This window comes from Rhineura floridana, chromosome 7 (genome assembly GCF_030035675.1).
Source record: "Rhineura floridana isolate rRhiFlo1 chromosome 7, rRhiFlo1.hap2, whole genome shotgun sequence".
Taxonomy (NCBI): Eukaryota; Metazoa; Chordata; class Lepidosauria; order Squamata; family Rhineuridae; genus Rhineura; species Rhineura floridana.
The window spans coordinates 62,225,364-62,242,927 of NC_084486.1; the positions used below are offsets into that span (position 1 = coordinate 62,225,364).

General features: G+C 42.3%; 1 protein-coding gene across 11 annotated transcripts in view; it reads left to right on the top strand.

The window, feature by feature from the left end:
• The window catches only part of FAM53B (family with sequence similarity 53 member B), a 203,285-nt gene extending 187,545 nt beyond the window's left edge, over positions 1-15,740 (top strand). For all 11 annotated transcript variants that reach the window (XM_061635718.1, XM_061635722.1, XM_061635728.1 and 8 more), the window contains one exon: positions 10,412-15,740. In XM_061635718.1, the coding sequence (XP_061491702.1) occupies positions 10,412-10,777 (366 nt within the window). In that variant the 3' untranslated portion in view covers positions 10,778-15,740. The remainder of the gene's footprint in view (positions 1-10,411) is intronic.
• The last annotated feature ends 1,824 nt before the right edge of the window (positions 15,741-17,564 follow it).

Genomic DNA, 17,564 nt, shown 5'->3' on the forward strand with positions numbered 1-17,564 from the left:
TTAGCTGGCAGCAGTGCAGGACCAGGAGGACCAGGGGAGGAACACAGCAGCCACAATCTCCTCTCCAAGAACCCTCACATTTTTGCTAAGTCACTCATGGCAGCAGGTGGACCTGGGGAGGGGAGAGGAATGCAGTAGTCATGATCTCTCTTCCAGGAATTGTGCATTTGCATTAGCTGAACCATAGTTTGGTTTAGTATTACATGTGAATCAGCTCATTATGTCTAAACCAGATTATATGGTAGTTTCCCACTTAACAACAAAAATTTGGGGCATACAGTTTACTTCATAATAGAGATCAGCAATGTCAGCACATACCAAGGTAAACTGTACAAAGGGTGGAATGGTAGGTTGTGTAAGTCCCATTGTCTCTTGGAATCTTTGTTTACTAGTTACTATATAAGATGTTTAATGATACCAAATAAATCACTTGGTTTGTTTATTTGTTTTTTTATGTATTTAATGGAAGCTGCCCGCAGAGTTTTAAGTTATAGGGCAATATACAGTTCCTGTAAGTAACTAAAATAAAAAATCCTGGCAGTACAGTTTTTGAAGCAGCTGCAAACCAGCTTCACATCTGTTTCAGGGAAATCATGTGACATTACATAATGACATCCATGATTCAGTGGAGAACCTATTACTAGAACAATGTGGTTTCTGATAAGATTTTGCATTATTATTATTATTATTATTATTATTAAGCCACAAGGGTGGCTGTATATTATAACCACCATGGATTTCTTGCATGTTAAATTGAAAATACCCCCCATGCCATTCTGCTGCTTCCCATAAGCTCATTTCAAAACAAAACCTCACAAAACATACAGTCCTGAACTCAGAAAGGCTTGCTTAACAACCCTTTTAAGTTTTCATGTTGATACACAAACCACTCAGAGAGAATCCAGAGTTCAAAGTGTAAAACAAGAGGAGGGGAAATCCAGACCCCTGTTGGACTTCATTCTAATCATGATTGCACACAAGTAAATCCTATTTAACTCACTAAGCATGCAAAGGATCACACCTGCTTTTCCCCTCCCCATCCCCCTCTCCTCGACTTCCCTCACTTACCTTTCCCTCCCTCCCTCCCTCCCTCCCTCTGCCCACTCCAGCCCTCCCCCTCTCTTCTCACTGTGATCAGTTTCACTATCTGAAGCATGACTACTGGAGTAAATCCCACTGAGCTCAATATGCATGCAAATGATCAAACTTGCCCTCCTCCCCCCCTCCCCCTCTCCCATGGTCAGTTTTGCCTATCCTAAGCATGATTGCAGGGGAGTAAATCCCATTGAATTCAATAAGCATGCAAATGATCAAACCATTATCAGCAAACTTGCACAGCATCCCATTTCTTACCTCCCGGATTAAAAAGCAGAGAAATTCACTAATAGCAAAAAAAACCCCTTGTGGTTTAAGAGCGTACCTATAGCCAACAGATATTTCTATCAAACTTTAAAAAGCAGGGAAATTGGGCAGCTGCAGTGAAAGCATCGAGACCTGACCTCCTCTCTGAGGTATTGTACTTCCCTAGAAATTTGTCAAAATGCAAACACAATTTGGGTTGGTCTTTCACAGTCCAATCCACTTGCTGTGTAGCTTGGAAGGATTTGGTAACGTGTGCTTCTGAGCATGTGGTGAGTGATGGCAACACCTGCAATCAGCCCAAATAACAGAAACAAGACCTGTGCTGTGCTGATCTTGTTTTAGCAGGGAGGAAGCAACAATATTATCTTAGTTGATGTAGTTCAGATAGCCACTTTAAATGTTTGATTTACTTTGTAATTTTAGTGAAGTTTCCTATAGTAAATCATTTACTTTTGCTTCTCATTCTGTGAATATGTGAAGTACTACAACACTTTGCATAATTTACACTAAAAATCTCCAAAAACAATTGTGGAGTAATGGCACTGACTATTCTACAGAATAGTCTGCAATGGATGTGAGGAGTGTCGCAGTTTGTACAAGATAAAACAGTTGAAAGTGAAAAATATTCTAGTAAATTTATAGGGGTGCTCTATGTTTTTAATTGACCATGCCCACTCTTCCTTGAGTGGAGTGGTTTAAGCATAGCAGGCAGAACACCTGCATCTTGGGCAGGCATCTTGGGCAGCTAGATTAATTGCTTAAGGAGCAACATATTGTAATCAGTCTGATTTTACATCAAAGTGCAGTTTCAGATTCAACTGTTCATGCACCCAAAATAGAAATAGAACACAACCTCCAATTTGAAACACAAAAGGCTGTCTTCACCATCATATGACACCGACCAATAAAAAGGCTTTGAAATTAATGAAAATAAATTTGACACAAGGATGAATAATGAGAGAAATATAATGTTCTAGGTTAGAGTCTGTAGAAACAGTAGTAACACAGAAAAGAAGCAAAGTAAGAACAACACCATCAAAATACAAGAAATGTAATTCTCCATCTTTGGAGATATAGTCCTGATTGCAGGGATTGCCATCACTCACCATATACTCAGAGGCACATGTTACCAAGCAACATTCTTCCAAGCAATAGAAGAAGTGGATTGGACTGTGAAAGACCAACCCAAATTGTGTTTGCATTTTGACAAATTTCTAGGGCAGTACAATATATCAGAGAGGAGGTCAGGTCTCCTGCTCCCCTGGTGCATTCACTATAGCTGCCCAGTTTCCCTGCTTTTTAACATTTGATAGAAATTTCTGTTGGCTATAGGTACGTTCTTAAACAGCAAGGCTTGTTTGCCTATTAGTGAATTATTATTATTAGTAGTAGTAGTAGGGTAGAACCACTTCAGCAGAAATTATCCCCATGCCACACTGTTCCTCAGTGGGGAAAAAAGCCCCATCTCCTATGTCCTGCTGAAACAGGCACAGACCACATGAAGGTTGCAATGCTACATCTATAAACTATATCGGAAGGACAGGGAAGGACGGTGGCGGAGTTGCTCTATACGTGAAAGAAGGCATTGAATCCAGCAAGCTCGAAACCCCAAAAGAGGCAGACTCCTCCACAGAATCGTTGTGGGTGGTGATACCATGCCCCAGGAGGGACTTAATATTGGGAACGATCTATCGTACCCCTGATCAAAATGCTCAGGGAGACCTTGAGATGAGATATGAAATTGAGGAAGCATCCAAACTAGGAAATGTGGTAGTAATGGGTGACTTCAACTACCCGGACATAGACTGGCTGCATATGTGTTCCAGTCATGACAAAGAAGCAAAGTTTCTAGATATTCTAAATGACTATTCCCTAGACCAGTTGGTCATGGAACCGACCAGAGGGATGGCAACGCTGGACTTAATCCTCAGTGGGGACCGGGACCTGGTGCGAGATGTAAGTGTTGTTGAACCGATTGGGAGCAGTGACCACAGTGCTATTAAATTAAACATACATGTAAATGGCCAATTGCCAAGAAAATCCAACACGGTCACATTTGACTTCAAAAGAGGAAACTTCACAAAAATGAGGGGATTGGTAAAAAGAAAATTGAAACACAAAGTCCAGAGGGTCACATCACTCGAAAATGCTTGGAAGTTGTTTAAAAACACTATATTAGAAGCTCAACTGGAGTGCATCCGCAGATCAGAAAAGGTACCGGCAGGGCCAAGAAGATGCCAACATGGTTAACGAGCAAAGTCAAGGAAGCTCTTAGAGGCAAAAAGTCTTCCTTCAGAAAATGGAAGTCTTGTCCGAATGAAGAAAATAAAAAGGAACACAAACCCTGGCAAAAGAAATGCAAGAAGACAATAAGGGATGCTAAAAAAGAATTTGAGGAGCACATTGCTAAGAACATAAAAACCAACAACAAAAAATTCTATAAATACATTCAAAGCAGGAGACCATCTAGGGAGGCGATTGGACCCTTGGATGATAAGGGAGTCAAAGGTGTACTAAAGAACGATAAGGAGATTGCAGAGAAGCTAAATGAATTCTTTGCATCTGTCTTCACAGTGGAAGATATAGGGCAGATCTCTGAACCTGAACTAACATTTGCAGGAAGGGATTCTGAGGAACTGAGACAAATAGTGGTAACGAGAGAAGAAGTTCTAGGCTTAATGGACAATATAAAAACTGACAAATCACCGGGCCCGGATGGCATCCACCCGAGAGTTCTCAAAGAACTCAAATGTGAAATTGCTGATCTGCTAACTAAAATATGTAACTTGTCCCTCAGGTCCTCCTCCGTGCCTGAGGACTGGAAAGTGGCAAATGTAACGCCAATCTTCAAAAAGGGATCCAGAAGGGATCCCGGAAATTACAGGCCAGTTAGCTTAACTTCTGTCCCTGGAAAACTGGTAGAAAGTATTATTAAAGCTAGATTAACTAAGCACATAGAAGAACAAGCCTTGCTGAAGCAGAGCCAGCATGGCTTCTGCAAGGGAAAGTCCTGTCTCAGTAACCTATTAGAATTCTTTGAGAGTGTCAACAAGCATATAGATAGAGGTGATCCAGTGGACATAGTGTACTTAGACTTTCAAAAAACGTTTGACAAGGTACCTCACCAAAGACTTTTGAGGAAGCTTAGCAGTCATGGAATAAGAGGAGAGGTCCTCTTGTGGATAAGGAATTGGTTAAGAAGCAGAAAGCAGAGAGTAGGAATAAACAGACAGTTCTCCTAATGGAGGGCTGTAGAAAGTGGAGTCCCTCAAGGATCGGTATTGGGACCTGTACTTTTCAACTTGTTCATTAATGACCTAGAATTAGGAGTGAGCAGTGAAGTGGCCAAGTTTGCTGACGACACTAAATTGTTCAGGGTTGTTAAAACAAAAAGGGATTGCGAAGAGCTCCAAAAAGTGAATGGGCGGAAAAATGGCAAATGCAATTCAGTATAAACAAGTGTAAAATTATGCATATTGGAGCAAAAAATCTTAATTTCACATATACGCTCATGGGGTCTGAAATGGTGGTGACTGACCAGGAGAGAGACCTCGGGGTTGTAGTGGACAGCACGATGAAAATGTCGACCCAGTGTGCGGCAGCTGTGAAAAAGGCAAATTCTATGCTAGCGATAATTAGGAAAGGTATTGGAAATAAAACAGCCGATATCATAATGCCGTTGTATAAATCTATGGTGCAGCCGCATTTGGAATACTGTGTACAATTCTGGTCGCCTCATCTCAAAAAGGATATTATAGAGTTGGAAAAGGTTCAGAAGAGGGCAACCAGAATGATCAAGGGGATAGAGCGACTCCCTTACGAGGAAAGGTTGCAGCATTTGGGGCTTTTTAGTTTAGAGAAAAGGTGGGTCAGAGGAGACATGATAGAAGTGTATAAAATTATGCATGGCATTGAGAAAGTGGATAGAGAAAAGTTCTTCTCCCTCTCTCATAATACTAGAACTCATGGACATTCAAAGAAGCTGAATGTTGGAAGATTCAGGACATACAAAAGGAAGTACTTCTTTACTCAGGGCATAGTTAAACTATGGAATTTGCTCCCACAAGACGCAGTAATGGCCACCAGCTTGGATGGCTTTAAAAGAAGATTAGACAAATTCATGGAGGACAGGGCTATCAATGGCTACTAGCCGTGATGGCTGTGCTGTGCCACCCTAGTCAGAGGCAGCATGCTTCTGAAATCCAGTTGCCGGAAGCCTCAGGAGGGGAGAGTGTTCTTGCACTCGGGTCCTGCTTGCGGGCTTCCCCCAGGCACCTGGTTGGCCACTGTGAGAACAGGATGCTGGACTAGATGGGCCACTGGCCTGATCCAGCAGGCTGTTCTTATGTTCTTATCTACTTACCTGGGAATAAATCCCATGCAACTCAGTGGGAGTTTCTTCTGAATCTGAATCTGATATTAGTGTTGCACTACTAAGGTTGCATATTAAGCCTAACCCTATACATTTGGCAAATGCACTCTGTCTTCCTCTCCCTTAATATACTTTTCTAATCCCTTTCTGTGCTTCTGTTGTTTCTTTTTCTCTTTCTCCTGCCTGTACTCTCTCACTGTACCTCCCCTTGCTGGGGCTGAGTTCACCACCATCTTGAATTCTTCTTCACAATTTCCAGCTATGGCACAATGTCAAGAGGGGAGCTTCTCCCTTCCCACCATGTGAAAACAACAGTCCAGGTTGAGTTGTGCTGCTATTAGATTTCTACAATCAGGTCTTTAAAGCTTACTGTAATAGCTGAAGGAGATTGAGCCAAGAGGGGGAGCTCACCCGCCAAGCTTTAAAGCACCCGTGCAAGATAGCTTATCCAGCAATATGGATTTTAAGAAAGAGGTTATCTGAGCAAAGCAGCTGCTGTATCAGCTTTCTGCCCAGCATCCCTCAGTGGTCTGTGTGCCCTTAAAAGGATCCGTGGCAGTGGGAACCACGGTCAGTCACTTGAGCTTAACAGTCCCAGGACCAGGCTTCGACACAAGTCAGCTTCCTTGAGTTCTGCAAACTGTGCAAAGAAAGCAAAACAAAACAAAACCTTCAGTGGAATCTTGTCCTACTATCCTGAGCTTTGGTGCACCAACCGGGCCCCTAAGATATACTCGTTGCCCACTCATGTCCAGGTGGTCTTATCAACTGCAGTAGAAGGCAACTCCATTCAATTTTCACCAGAAGAAGCAGAACAGAGTCCTCTCTGGTATCAAGCCAGGGTGCCTATCTGTAGTGATGCATATTGGAATAAAAGTGACTCAGTTGTTAGTTTTGGCCAGGCCTTGGAAAAGATGTATGTTTTGGAAAGGTGCACGTTCTTGTGTAATAGCTTCTATTCATCTTAAGAGGAGACAAAAGGAGGCTGCCTTACAAACCTTTGGTGTAGTTCCACAATGTAGGGCCAGATAAACAGCGCATTTGTTTTGTGACTGTGAAGGGTTGAAAAGATCCTTTTGAACCCAAGGTAGTATACACCTTTAATCCCAGAGAATGGAGAACAGCAGTATTGACACACTTGCCCCCATGCACAGAGGAGTGAAAGGTGGAATTCAGAGAACTCAGCCACTTCATTTGCAATGCTGTTTGCAAACTGAATGCTCCTCAGTGGTTACCAGGTAACTAGAGACCAGAGAATTCTGCCAAACTGTGTGGCATCGAGATTAGCAAAGTATTCTGTTCCTCTTAAATCAGACATCTGCAACAATATCATAATACTTACTTGACTAATGAATTGCCATTGGGCCATCTTTTCTGCAACACTCTAGGGGAAAAAATCAACAAAGGACTTGGTGCCTGTGAAAACTTGCTTTTGGAATTTGAAAGATGGGTAGTGAAGCTTGTAAGCACTCTTTCATTTGTAAAATGCCAAATGATTCCAAAGCAGCCAAACCTTTCTTGAGCTAGAATGATGGTGGGCCAGATTTAGAGAATCTGTGACCAGACCCCCTGCCCTCCATTTACCACTGGTGACTGGATCCAGTTTTTGCCCCCCAGAAAAATGTAATGTAGTGGGGTTTCAGGTGTTCTCATTTGGTGTGCTTGGCCCCTTGTAGATATTGCAGATTCCCCACCTGTGACAGATCCATGCTGCGCAGACACTTCCCAGCCAAAAGAGTTGAAAAGAGCAATGCAGGTCTGCAGTTTCTCAAGCTACATCATAGATTTTTCTGTCAGACAGTTTCTCTCATGAATTCACATAGGCATATATGTATAATTGCTTGATAACACATAAATCAGTCATTTTAGGTTTATTGTATAATATGTGGCTAATCAGAAAGGCATCTTGAGGCTCATCCACACTAGAGTTTAATGTGGATTTGAAGCTGCTTGCATCTCTCTCTCTTTTATGCCATCTATACAACATCTTCCTCATCCAAGTGGCAGCCTGCACGTTCCCCCAGCTAAATTTGGATTTTCCCAATCCGCAGATAATCTGAGAAGGGAAGAAAATTCAATATAAAACTGCATGTTACCTTAATGTGAATGCCCTGAAGTGCATTGTGTGGGCGGGCTTTTTTTTACATATGTGTGATGGTTTGCTGGGTGCCATCTATTGCTACACCCCCTACTTCCATTTTGGTTCCATCATCGCAAAGGAAAGGATGCAGCCTGTCCCTTTCCTTCAGTTACTGCTGAAGGCACATTTGTGGTATTTTTATTTTTAAAACAGCTCTTTTGCGCAGAACTACTGTTGCTATTGGTTTCTTATTGTTCTTTTGTGCAGAGGTGGTGTATTGGAAAACTTATATTTCAGGAAAAAACTATTAAAAGCATGCTGCACAATTTCAAGGGACCTCAGGTTTCTGGAACTTATGATGGGCAGGGAAGTACAAATTGAAGGGAGGAGACAACACGCAGAGCAAACATATCCTATCAAGCACCACCCACTAATGTGGACAGGAAACATCGAGATAGATTTCAGAGGCATAAAATTGAAAGTGCTCATGTGTGGATGAAGATGCACAAACACGCACATGGAAACAGCAACCCGTGTATGCATGAATGCCGTAGTGTGGACACAACTTAAATGCACAGGCTACTAGCACTAAGCAGCAAGCCTGCAAAAATGGAAATACAAAATAGCTGTGAACTGGGAGAGACTGCTGGAAGGGCAAGTGGAGCCATCTGGTCTGGATAGCTCTCACTCTAGAGCTCTTGAGGCCTCTAGCTATAGCTCAGCCAGACAGGTGGAGCTGCCTTGTGCCCTCCCTTGGTGTCAGGATCCAATTTGGGATGGGTTGCACGAGTTTTCAGAACAAAAGTAGGAATAGCCTTATTTCTGTGCACTGAGGGTTCTTGTAAGAACACCACACAGAATTCAGAAACCCTGAGCACTGGCAGATCCCAGTGCAGGAGAAGCTACTGCAGTATCTGTGCTTGGGCAAATGTGATCAAGTTTTGCCGCGGTTCTGTAGAGCTGTATGCATGTATGTACTGACAACTAGTGTGTGGAGTCCACAGGAAGTGTACCTCTCCACCAGCCTCAGATGAAAGTGAAGGCTTAGAGAGAAAGTATATTTGGCAGGGAATAGGCTTCTTGTATGGCTATTGTTACTCCAACTCCCAAACATTAAGTGGTAAGGAGTATTGGGTTTTGAAATGAACCACTGAGTTCTGTCAAGTGTTCCTGTGGACCCAAAAAGGTTGGTGACCCCTGTACCCAGAATAAAATGGGCACAGTCTCACATGAGGGATGTTAGAAGAAATGCAGGGACCAGTGAAAAGGAAAACAATAATAGCTTTTAATTTCCTGTAGTGTTCCAACATCTTCATGAACTTTGCTAAGACCTTGCTAGCAAATTTATGCTAGTGTGCATTTGGGAAAAGGACACATGCATCATCCCAGAGGGGCTGACTAAGAGTCAGATTTCCTTTTCAAAGCTGGTTTATCTAAATTTCATTTTGTATTTTGATTAAAAGTAATTTGTGACACTCTCCATGTTATGTGGATATTTTAAACATTAGCATCTCCAATTAATGATATTGTTGTACTTCATTTGAAACCTACACAAGGAAATTGTTGGAACCAGTGTGTTCCAACAATTGGCGGTTAAAGCAAAGTTGGACTAGAAGCAAGAACATCCAGATTCATATCCTCACCCAACTATGAAGCTCATTGGGTGATCTTGGATCAGTCACTGTCAGCATAACCTACCTCACAGAATGGTTGCAAAGATAAAATGGGGTAGGGAAGAACATGGCACTCCTGTGAAAAAGGGTTAGAAATTACTACTACTACTAATGGGTTGAATCTAGAGTTAAGTGTACATAACGAGGCTTACAGAAGCTGACTTTCTACTCCCCACAGCAGCCCTACAGTCTCTGAAAATGCTCTATGAGAGTTGGGGACCCTGTGAGTTTGAGCAGGTTATGGTTCACATGACCAAGGGGATCCTCAAAAAATTTGGTAGAAGCACCCTCCCTCAGCCCCATGCACCACAGCCCTCCCACCCATTCAGCAGGGTCCTCTGACTCTCACTGAAGTGTGGAGAATCATCATCTGCCAGATCCATTGTGTGTGCTTAACTCTGAATCTAACCCAGGGGTGGGGAACCTTTGGTCCTTCAGATGCTGAACTACAATTCCAACTGCATGGGATGATGGGAGTTGTAGTTCAGCAACATCTTGAGAGAAAAAGGTTCCCCACATTTGATCTAACCGAATAAAATTATACAGGGTTACATCCAACAGTGCGTTTCCACTAGCACAGCAGACTTCTGCCTGACTGAACCCTCTCCCCTGCAATCCCCTCCACACCCTCAAAATCTGCTCCAGAGGGTTAGAGGACCATTCAGAGCAGATTTTGAGGGCATGTGGGGAGAGGGGATGAAGGGGAAGTCGCACTATGCAAGTGGAATTCAACGTGCGCAGTGTTGGATACAATGCATAAAATGTAACCCAATCAAAAATATCCAATGCAGTGTATTTTCACTGAAGTCCAGCAAACATGCAATACAATGAATGATAGAAATCTGATAGAGAGATATCCAAAGTAAGCCAGCATCTTTGTTTCCTAACTGCTGTGGTCCAATTTTTTTTCTTTTTCTTTTTCAGAATTGTCAGACTTTTAACAGCCTTAGCTGCCTTAGTACCACGGCGGATGACTGCTCTCAGCTGAATCAGTTCTCACCTGGCATCAGCAGCACCAAGTCGTGGACAACGACATCTCTTTGCCCCTTGGACGTCATGCCAGGCAGGACACCAGCCTGCACCCCTGTGCCAGAGCCACATTCAAATATAGAAGAATGTAAAACTAGCAAAGAAGATTTCTCCTATGAAGAATTGGAGTTTTGTACCACAGAAGATGAGAGCAATAGGAAAGAAGAGGAAAACTCCTCATGGAGGAACAGTGGGACAGGAGGGGGTAATGTCTTTCAGTTGGATGGTGAATTAGATATTGAGCAAATAGAAAACAACTAAGAACTCAAAACGGAATGATCTGTCTGCATCAAACCTTTTAGGAGTGGTAAATCTCACAGATGTAAATGCAGGCAGGAAAGAAAATCCACATTCTCCTTCTCCTTGACAGGTGGGAGAAGACAAGAAACTTTGCCAAAATTTCATCAGGTATCTTGTTAAACCTTGAAACTCTTTTAGAACTACTGTAGCCCATGAGGTTTTGCAAACAAGCTTTAGTGAAAGCCCCAAATTATATCAGCACATTTTTTAAAAAAAAGCTTTGTGAATGAATCAAAACTTGAACTTTCAGAATGTTAGAAGAACAGCAACTAAAAATGTTTTTTGAGGTGTTTGGGACAGGGCTTAAGCGAAAAGTAAGGAAAGACCAGAAAGTCAGTTGCTGGTCTTCATTCACAAAATAGGTAACATAACATCTAGAGAGGCAGGTGGTTCATCTTGTCTCATGGGAATCCTGATCCACTTTGGCTTTTGGAAAAGAGTGGAATATTAAGGTGTTTTTGTTGATGTTGTTGGCTGATTTTGATTCTAAACTGCACCTCAGATATTACAGGGGGGGAGCATGGCGATTAGCATTGTAATCTGAATTCATTTTATGTTGGATTATCTTTCAGATCCCATATCTGATCAATCTTACAAGGTCTCATGACTTTACAGCCCATTGCTGTAGTCACAGTAGCCTTTTATGCTCTGTGTGCTTCATTTTTTATTCTGTAGTCATCAGTAGAAAGCACAATACATTTGCCCTGATCTAGCACAGCAAGATCCATAGGCATAAGTTGGTTTCCAAGTGTACAACCAGTGCAGGTGTATATGAGCATTTGGATACACATTCTTATCAGTGCTGACTGGATGCATCTTGGGGCAATGCACTACCTCATCTGGGCCCTACTGGTTCTTATGTGTAACATGCAACTAGAGCTGGACTGACGCCATTGTCTTGGGGAAAGGAGCATTCAAAACATTTGTGCATCCAGAAATTGAAAGAAGTGGCAAAGATTGGCAGTGCTATATCCATAAGGCTGAACTGGTGTTTTGGTTACATCGTGTGAGACAGTGCATAAGGATAATATGAGTTAGTGAATAATGGAGGTTGTTGAGATTAGCGCTGACATCTAAAGAGGATTATAAATGCTTTGCTTTTTTTTTGGAGTGAATAACATGGTCTCTTAACTGCATTTTGTATAGCTTGTCACCACCATCACAACTGGCATATAGTATATCATATTTATCAGCAGAAATAATTGAAGGTAGCAACTTGTTTTGCTTGTATGACATCACTTTGGGATCATTGTCACCTCCTAGGACTTAAAAAAGGCAAAACAGCAATAATAGGGAATGCACAGCACCCCATTACTTTCAAGTAATTCCACCTTCAAAGAAAGGCAAAGTGCATGTGCAGTGATGTTACCACAGATGCCAATTATGGGGTCTCTTTCCCTTAAGATCCTTTCTTCCATCTTTACTGCCCCATGAAAAGGGTGTGGATGAATGTGGCCCTAAGGGCAGGAGAAATTACCACCAACAGGTGTCTGTTGTCCAGTTTTCCCAGTAATACAAGGAACCATAACTTAATAGCAATCACAGGCAACCAAATGTGTACCTGCTTGGTACTGTTATCAACATGGCAGAAAAAATGTAGTGCACCCTTCAGTGTTCACATTGAAGAGCCTCAGAACAATCTGTTTTGTTGGATGTTAGTATGGAATCCTTAACTGAGATGTTCAAAAGCTGGGCTCCTATTATTTATATTTGCCCTTCTTTTCAAAGCCCTGAAACTCTAGGGGGTTAGCCCCATTTTTTTTAGCTTGATTAGCACTGTTGTTATGATCTGAGCAGGCTCAGTATGTAGCAGGTAGAATCCATTATCCATTTTACATTCTGCCCAGCATTCTGCCCAGCCTTAGAACTGGCTTGTGTAATATAATACCCCATGATAATTATTGGGGGGAGAGGAATATCATCACCCTCCCTTCGTTACGGTATTTTCATATTTTCCTCAGGCCTTGATTCTGTGTTCACATTGGCTCTGCATCTTCCCTTTCAAAACACTCCATTTTGGTTTTCTGCTAGTGGGGCTGTAATACTCTTTTATTGTATTTTTAAAATCTGCCCAAAATTCTGTATGCTGTATAATGTAAGCATTTGGGGAAATTCCAGGTTTGAGGGGGCCCTGGGCAAAGTACCTTTTGATGGGCCCCCTCTCCCATCAATGGTACCTTTCCCCCACCCCCCATTACGTGGCAGCAGCAATCCAAGGGTTGTTGGAAGCTGCATCTTAAACTCCCCACAATTATCTGGAGTTCCCAGCATGGTGCCACTCCAGGACATTGTGGGAAATTTAAATGGTGACACTTAGCATGGTGGACCTCAGGCAAGTGACAGTGCTGGCATGCTGTATTGGGACCCTGGCAGCTGCCCTTGGATACTAGGTGGTGACACATAATAGCCTACTAAGCATATTAGCATGTACTTTTGTAGAATGGAGCAAAGTACTGAGCCGGGGACTCGAGCGCCACCTTCTAACCACTGGAAACTGGAAATTCTGCTCAGTCTCTCCTCTAGTTTCTGAGATTTCATCAAGTCTTGTGTGTGCAAGTGGGCATGCTCACACACGCAAACACACTCACACTCTTAACCTACCTATTTTCTTAGCCTTCAGAGCTAGAGATGTGTGTTATTTAAAAGAAAACTCAGGAAGTGCAGTTATGTGCCCAGTGCCAATCGGAGAACACCCAGAGCCCTATCCATATAGAGACCACTTGTCACAAATGCTGTACTGGCTTGTTGTTGAAGTTTCTCTTGGCCGTAGTCCAGCTTATACTTTGTGGTGGCAAAAAAATAGGTTCAGTTGTCAAACCAAACTGTGGTTTGGCATAATGCAAGCAAGCCTTGGGCTTCCATGCTCCTCTTTGCCATGCCATCCTGCATTATGTCTTTTGCAGCAAAACAATTTTGCTGTTACATCCAAACCACCAGATACAGTTTGCATTTGCCCTCCACACTAGACAAATTGATTTTCAACTGCTGTTTGGACACAAAAACATGGTTTGCAAGTTTAAATTAAATGACACATTATGTTTCTCCATGAATGAGGGAGGGAAATCAGAGCAGGGGAGGAGAAGAGGTGAGGGTGCAAGCCCGAGGGTTGGTATTACATGTGAATTGAGCCATTCTGACATTCCAGTCACAGGAACCTTCAGGCAATATGGAAGATCTGTAGTGATCATAACAGAGACTGACATGTAAATGATGACAAATAACAAGGCAAGGCAAGAGAAGAGTTCTAGACTGAATCTGGCCGCTAATACAATCTGGAATCAAAGACAGGACTTCCTAGTATACTACTGATAGAAGGGGAACTGTCCATATACGTACACAGATATGGGACCTCCATCAACATGTTGCTTAGACATACAAATAATACCTATGCAGTGCATCTTGGGGGTCTTTCAGCTAGGTGAGTCACAAAAGACCTGTCTTTGAGATGCCGATGTTTAGGTAGCAGCATTCCAAAATTCCCTTCCGCCTCTCTCATTGATAGTGGTGAACAATACGTTGTACAATTTAGCACACATAACTCAGTTAATAAGCTGTTTGCTTATCTACATGAAACCAATGTTTTGTTTACCTATGGGGGGGATAATGTAGATGATTTCTTTTAATGACACCCTACTTTTGTTTTACTGCACTTTTTTTCTGCAGTGGTATAGATGTTTGCGGCATCCAATACCACAGTAGATTCCTTCCAAGCTGTAGCTTTACAAATGTCCAGTCAAACTGCATAGATTTTGTTTGTTGATAAGTTGATTTCTGCTATTTTCTCCCTATCTGATGCTCACATATTGTGCAAGCCAAAAATATAATAATAAAATAATAATAATAATAAAGTAGGGAGGGGATTGCTTTAATTCTGAATGCCCTGATGATGCATTTTGGTGCCATTAACCAACCTGATGAACACACACAAGCCTTGATATTCTCAAAGAGGACACTGATTCCCAGGGTCACAGTTTGTTGCTTGCATGCCAAGTTACCATGCACTGCTGGTTTCAGCAAATGACAGAGCAGATATTGGCCTTAGTGACAGGCAGATCTCCCAGGCTTGCTTTTGATTCTCCAAAATGATCTAAATCTAGTTTAATTTAGATGAGGCCTGAAGTTTTACACTCAGGACCCTTAAGGTCTTGTTGCCCTCCCAATATCATCAGGAGTGTGATAAAGCTTGGAAGGCTCACTTTCTCCATCCCCCTTGCAAACCTTCTTGTTGTCCCTTTCTCTTTCCCCAAAAATGTACCTGGTGATGGTGATTGCCTTAATTATGTAGCAGCACTATTGCATGCCCAGGGGTTTTAGGACTGGAAAACTATCGTTCCTAGGAATTGTAGCACCCAGGATGCTTCTGTGAGCATGCTCAGCTGTATCAGAGGAACCATGGTGCCTAGAAATTGTAGGTTCCCCAGTTCCTCTAGTTTCCAGTGTGCACAATTCTCTGTTGCAGTAACATTTCTTGTCATTGCCTGTTTCTGCAGTAAAGGTAAAGAGGAGACTGTAGTGGTATGAGGGCTGGTGCTGGAGCCAAGATAATTATAAGCTAAGTCTGAACCCTGGAGAGACTTGGGCTTGGCTTGCAGGTTGCTTGGGAGTTTTGAACTGAGGAAGTTCATACTCTGTCTCCAATTCCAAACTTCATCTTTATCGCTATTACGGCTTGCTAAGGCTACCACCTTCTGATCAGAAGAGGGCTTGTTAGACATGTTGAAGGAAGATGTTTTACAGGTTCAGCACCTGCTGAAAGGAGATTCTCTGCCTTCTGAATTTCTCCATGCCACAAAACCAGGGCTGTGGAGTCGGTACGCCAGACCTTCGACTTCTCCGACTCCTCTATTTTTCTACTGTCCGACTCCGACTCCTTCATAAATGGCAAATGTATATTAACTAGTAATAACAAATTTACTGTAGTAAAATGGTAGCACAAGGCATTTCATCACCACCACGTGAATCCAGAGCTTGGAAAAGTTACTTTTTTGAACTACAACTCCCACGAGCCCAATCCCTGGGGCTGATGGGAGTTGTAGTTTTAAAAAGTAACTTTTCCAAGCTCTGGATTCATGTGGTGGTGATGAAATGCCTTGTGCTACCATTTTACTACAGTAAATTTGTTATTACTAGTTAATATACATTTGCCATTTATGAAGGAGTCGGAACATTTCTACCGACTGCGACTCCACCCAAAATTGCTTCCGACTCTGACTCCATGACTCCGACTCCACAGCCCTGCACAAAACTATCAAGGCACACACAAGGCTTCTTTACTTCAGGGGCTAGAAGTCCTTTAGCTTGAGTACTGCTGCTGCCCTTCACGAGAAAGCAAGTTTCCATCTTCAGAGCTACTGCAGCATGGTAGAGGAGGAATACAGTAGGGTGTTCTGCTATGATGAGTAGCAGATGGGATGATATCATAAGTTTGGTGTGGATTTGAATGAGATGGGTTACATGTGAGCCCCCCGTTACCTTTCTAGATTGCTTGCAGCTGATACCGAGGGCTGATCTGCACCACCCATGTAACAGTTCAGGTTGACATGTTCTGTGTGGCATTTTTGACCATGATAAAATGGTCATCTGAGCATTTTACCAAGAAAGTAAAACACCTGCTGAGTTCATGTTGAACATAAAACTGAAATCTCAAATCAACTTAATACATGTATGTCAGTAATCTGAGCTGAGTGGTTAAACTCTGAGGTGTCACCATGGCAAAATGGCCCACATCCAGGCAAGCTTTGTGAATCAGTCCTAAATAACCAGCACAGGCTCAGCATAGTCTGTAGGGTCTACAGGTGCAGTCTGAAAACAAATTGGATGTGCAAGAATGCATACAATGTACGCAACTGAAAATCAAGTGTTGGTTATACGACGTCTGTGCAGCTTGCATGTATAATCACTTCAGAAGGACATAGATAAAAGTATGTATTAAGTTACAGTTGGCTGATTTGAATAGAAGTAGAATTGCTAGTCAAGTTATTTGGATATTGTCAGACATCTGTTCAGAAATGCTAGTATAGTACAGCCATGTTGAAGAAGGCAATCTAATGGGCTATATTGCTTAAGGAGACACACAGGTTTTGTGGCACAAAGGATTGTTAAACTATTTTGTGTATGGTGTAAGAACCATATTCCTTGCCTTCATCGACCCTTCTGAATAATCCTACACAAAGAAAGTGCTCTTTGTCTGCTTTTTCTCAATTACTTTTTTAAAAAACTCACTCGTATCCAGCAAAGTTGTTCATTTGGAAGGACTTTTGCATGTGCAACAGAACTTCCTGTCCTCTCCTCCTCCTGTATGTCCCCTAAATCAGGAGTTTCCCCTTAATCCTCTGGAGTAGATTTGGGCTGGGGGGAAGGATACAAGGAGAGGAGAGAGCTGTTGCTCAAGCAGAAGTCCTTCCGCTAAAGCAACAACTTTGTTGGAATCCTGTGTATATAGCCCTGAATCATTATCATCATCATCATGTAATATTGCTCCAATTATATTGTTAAGAGAGTTGTAAACATTGGGTTGTATCCAGACTAAGTATACACATTTACATGGGGGTAAGTCCCATTGAGCTCAGGGACTTCCATCTGAGTAGACATGCATAGGACTGTGCTGTAAATTGGCTGAAATTAGGTTCCAGTGATATAAATGGGACAAGTTAGTCATGACTTAAGTCCAAATTATTTCAGAGGAACTAAGCTCAACTCTCTTAGTCTAGATTCAGCTCACTCTGTTCTCATTTGTTGTGTGCTTCTG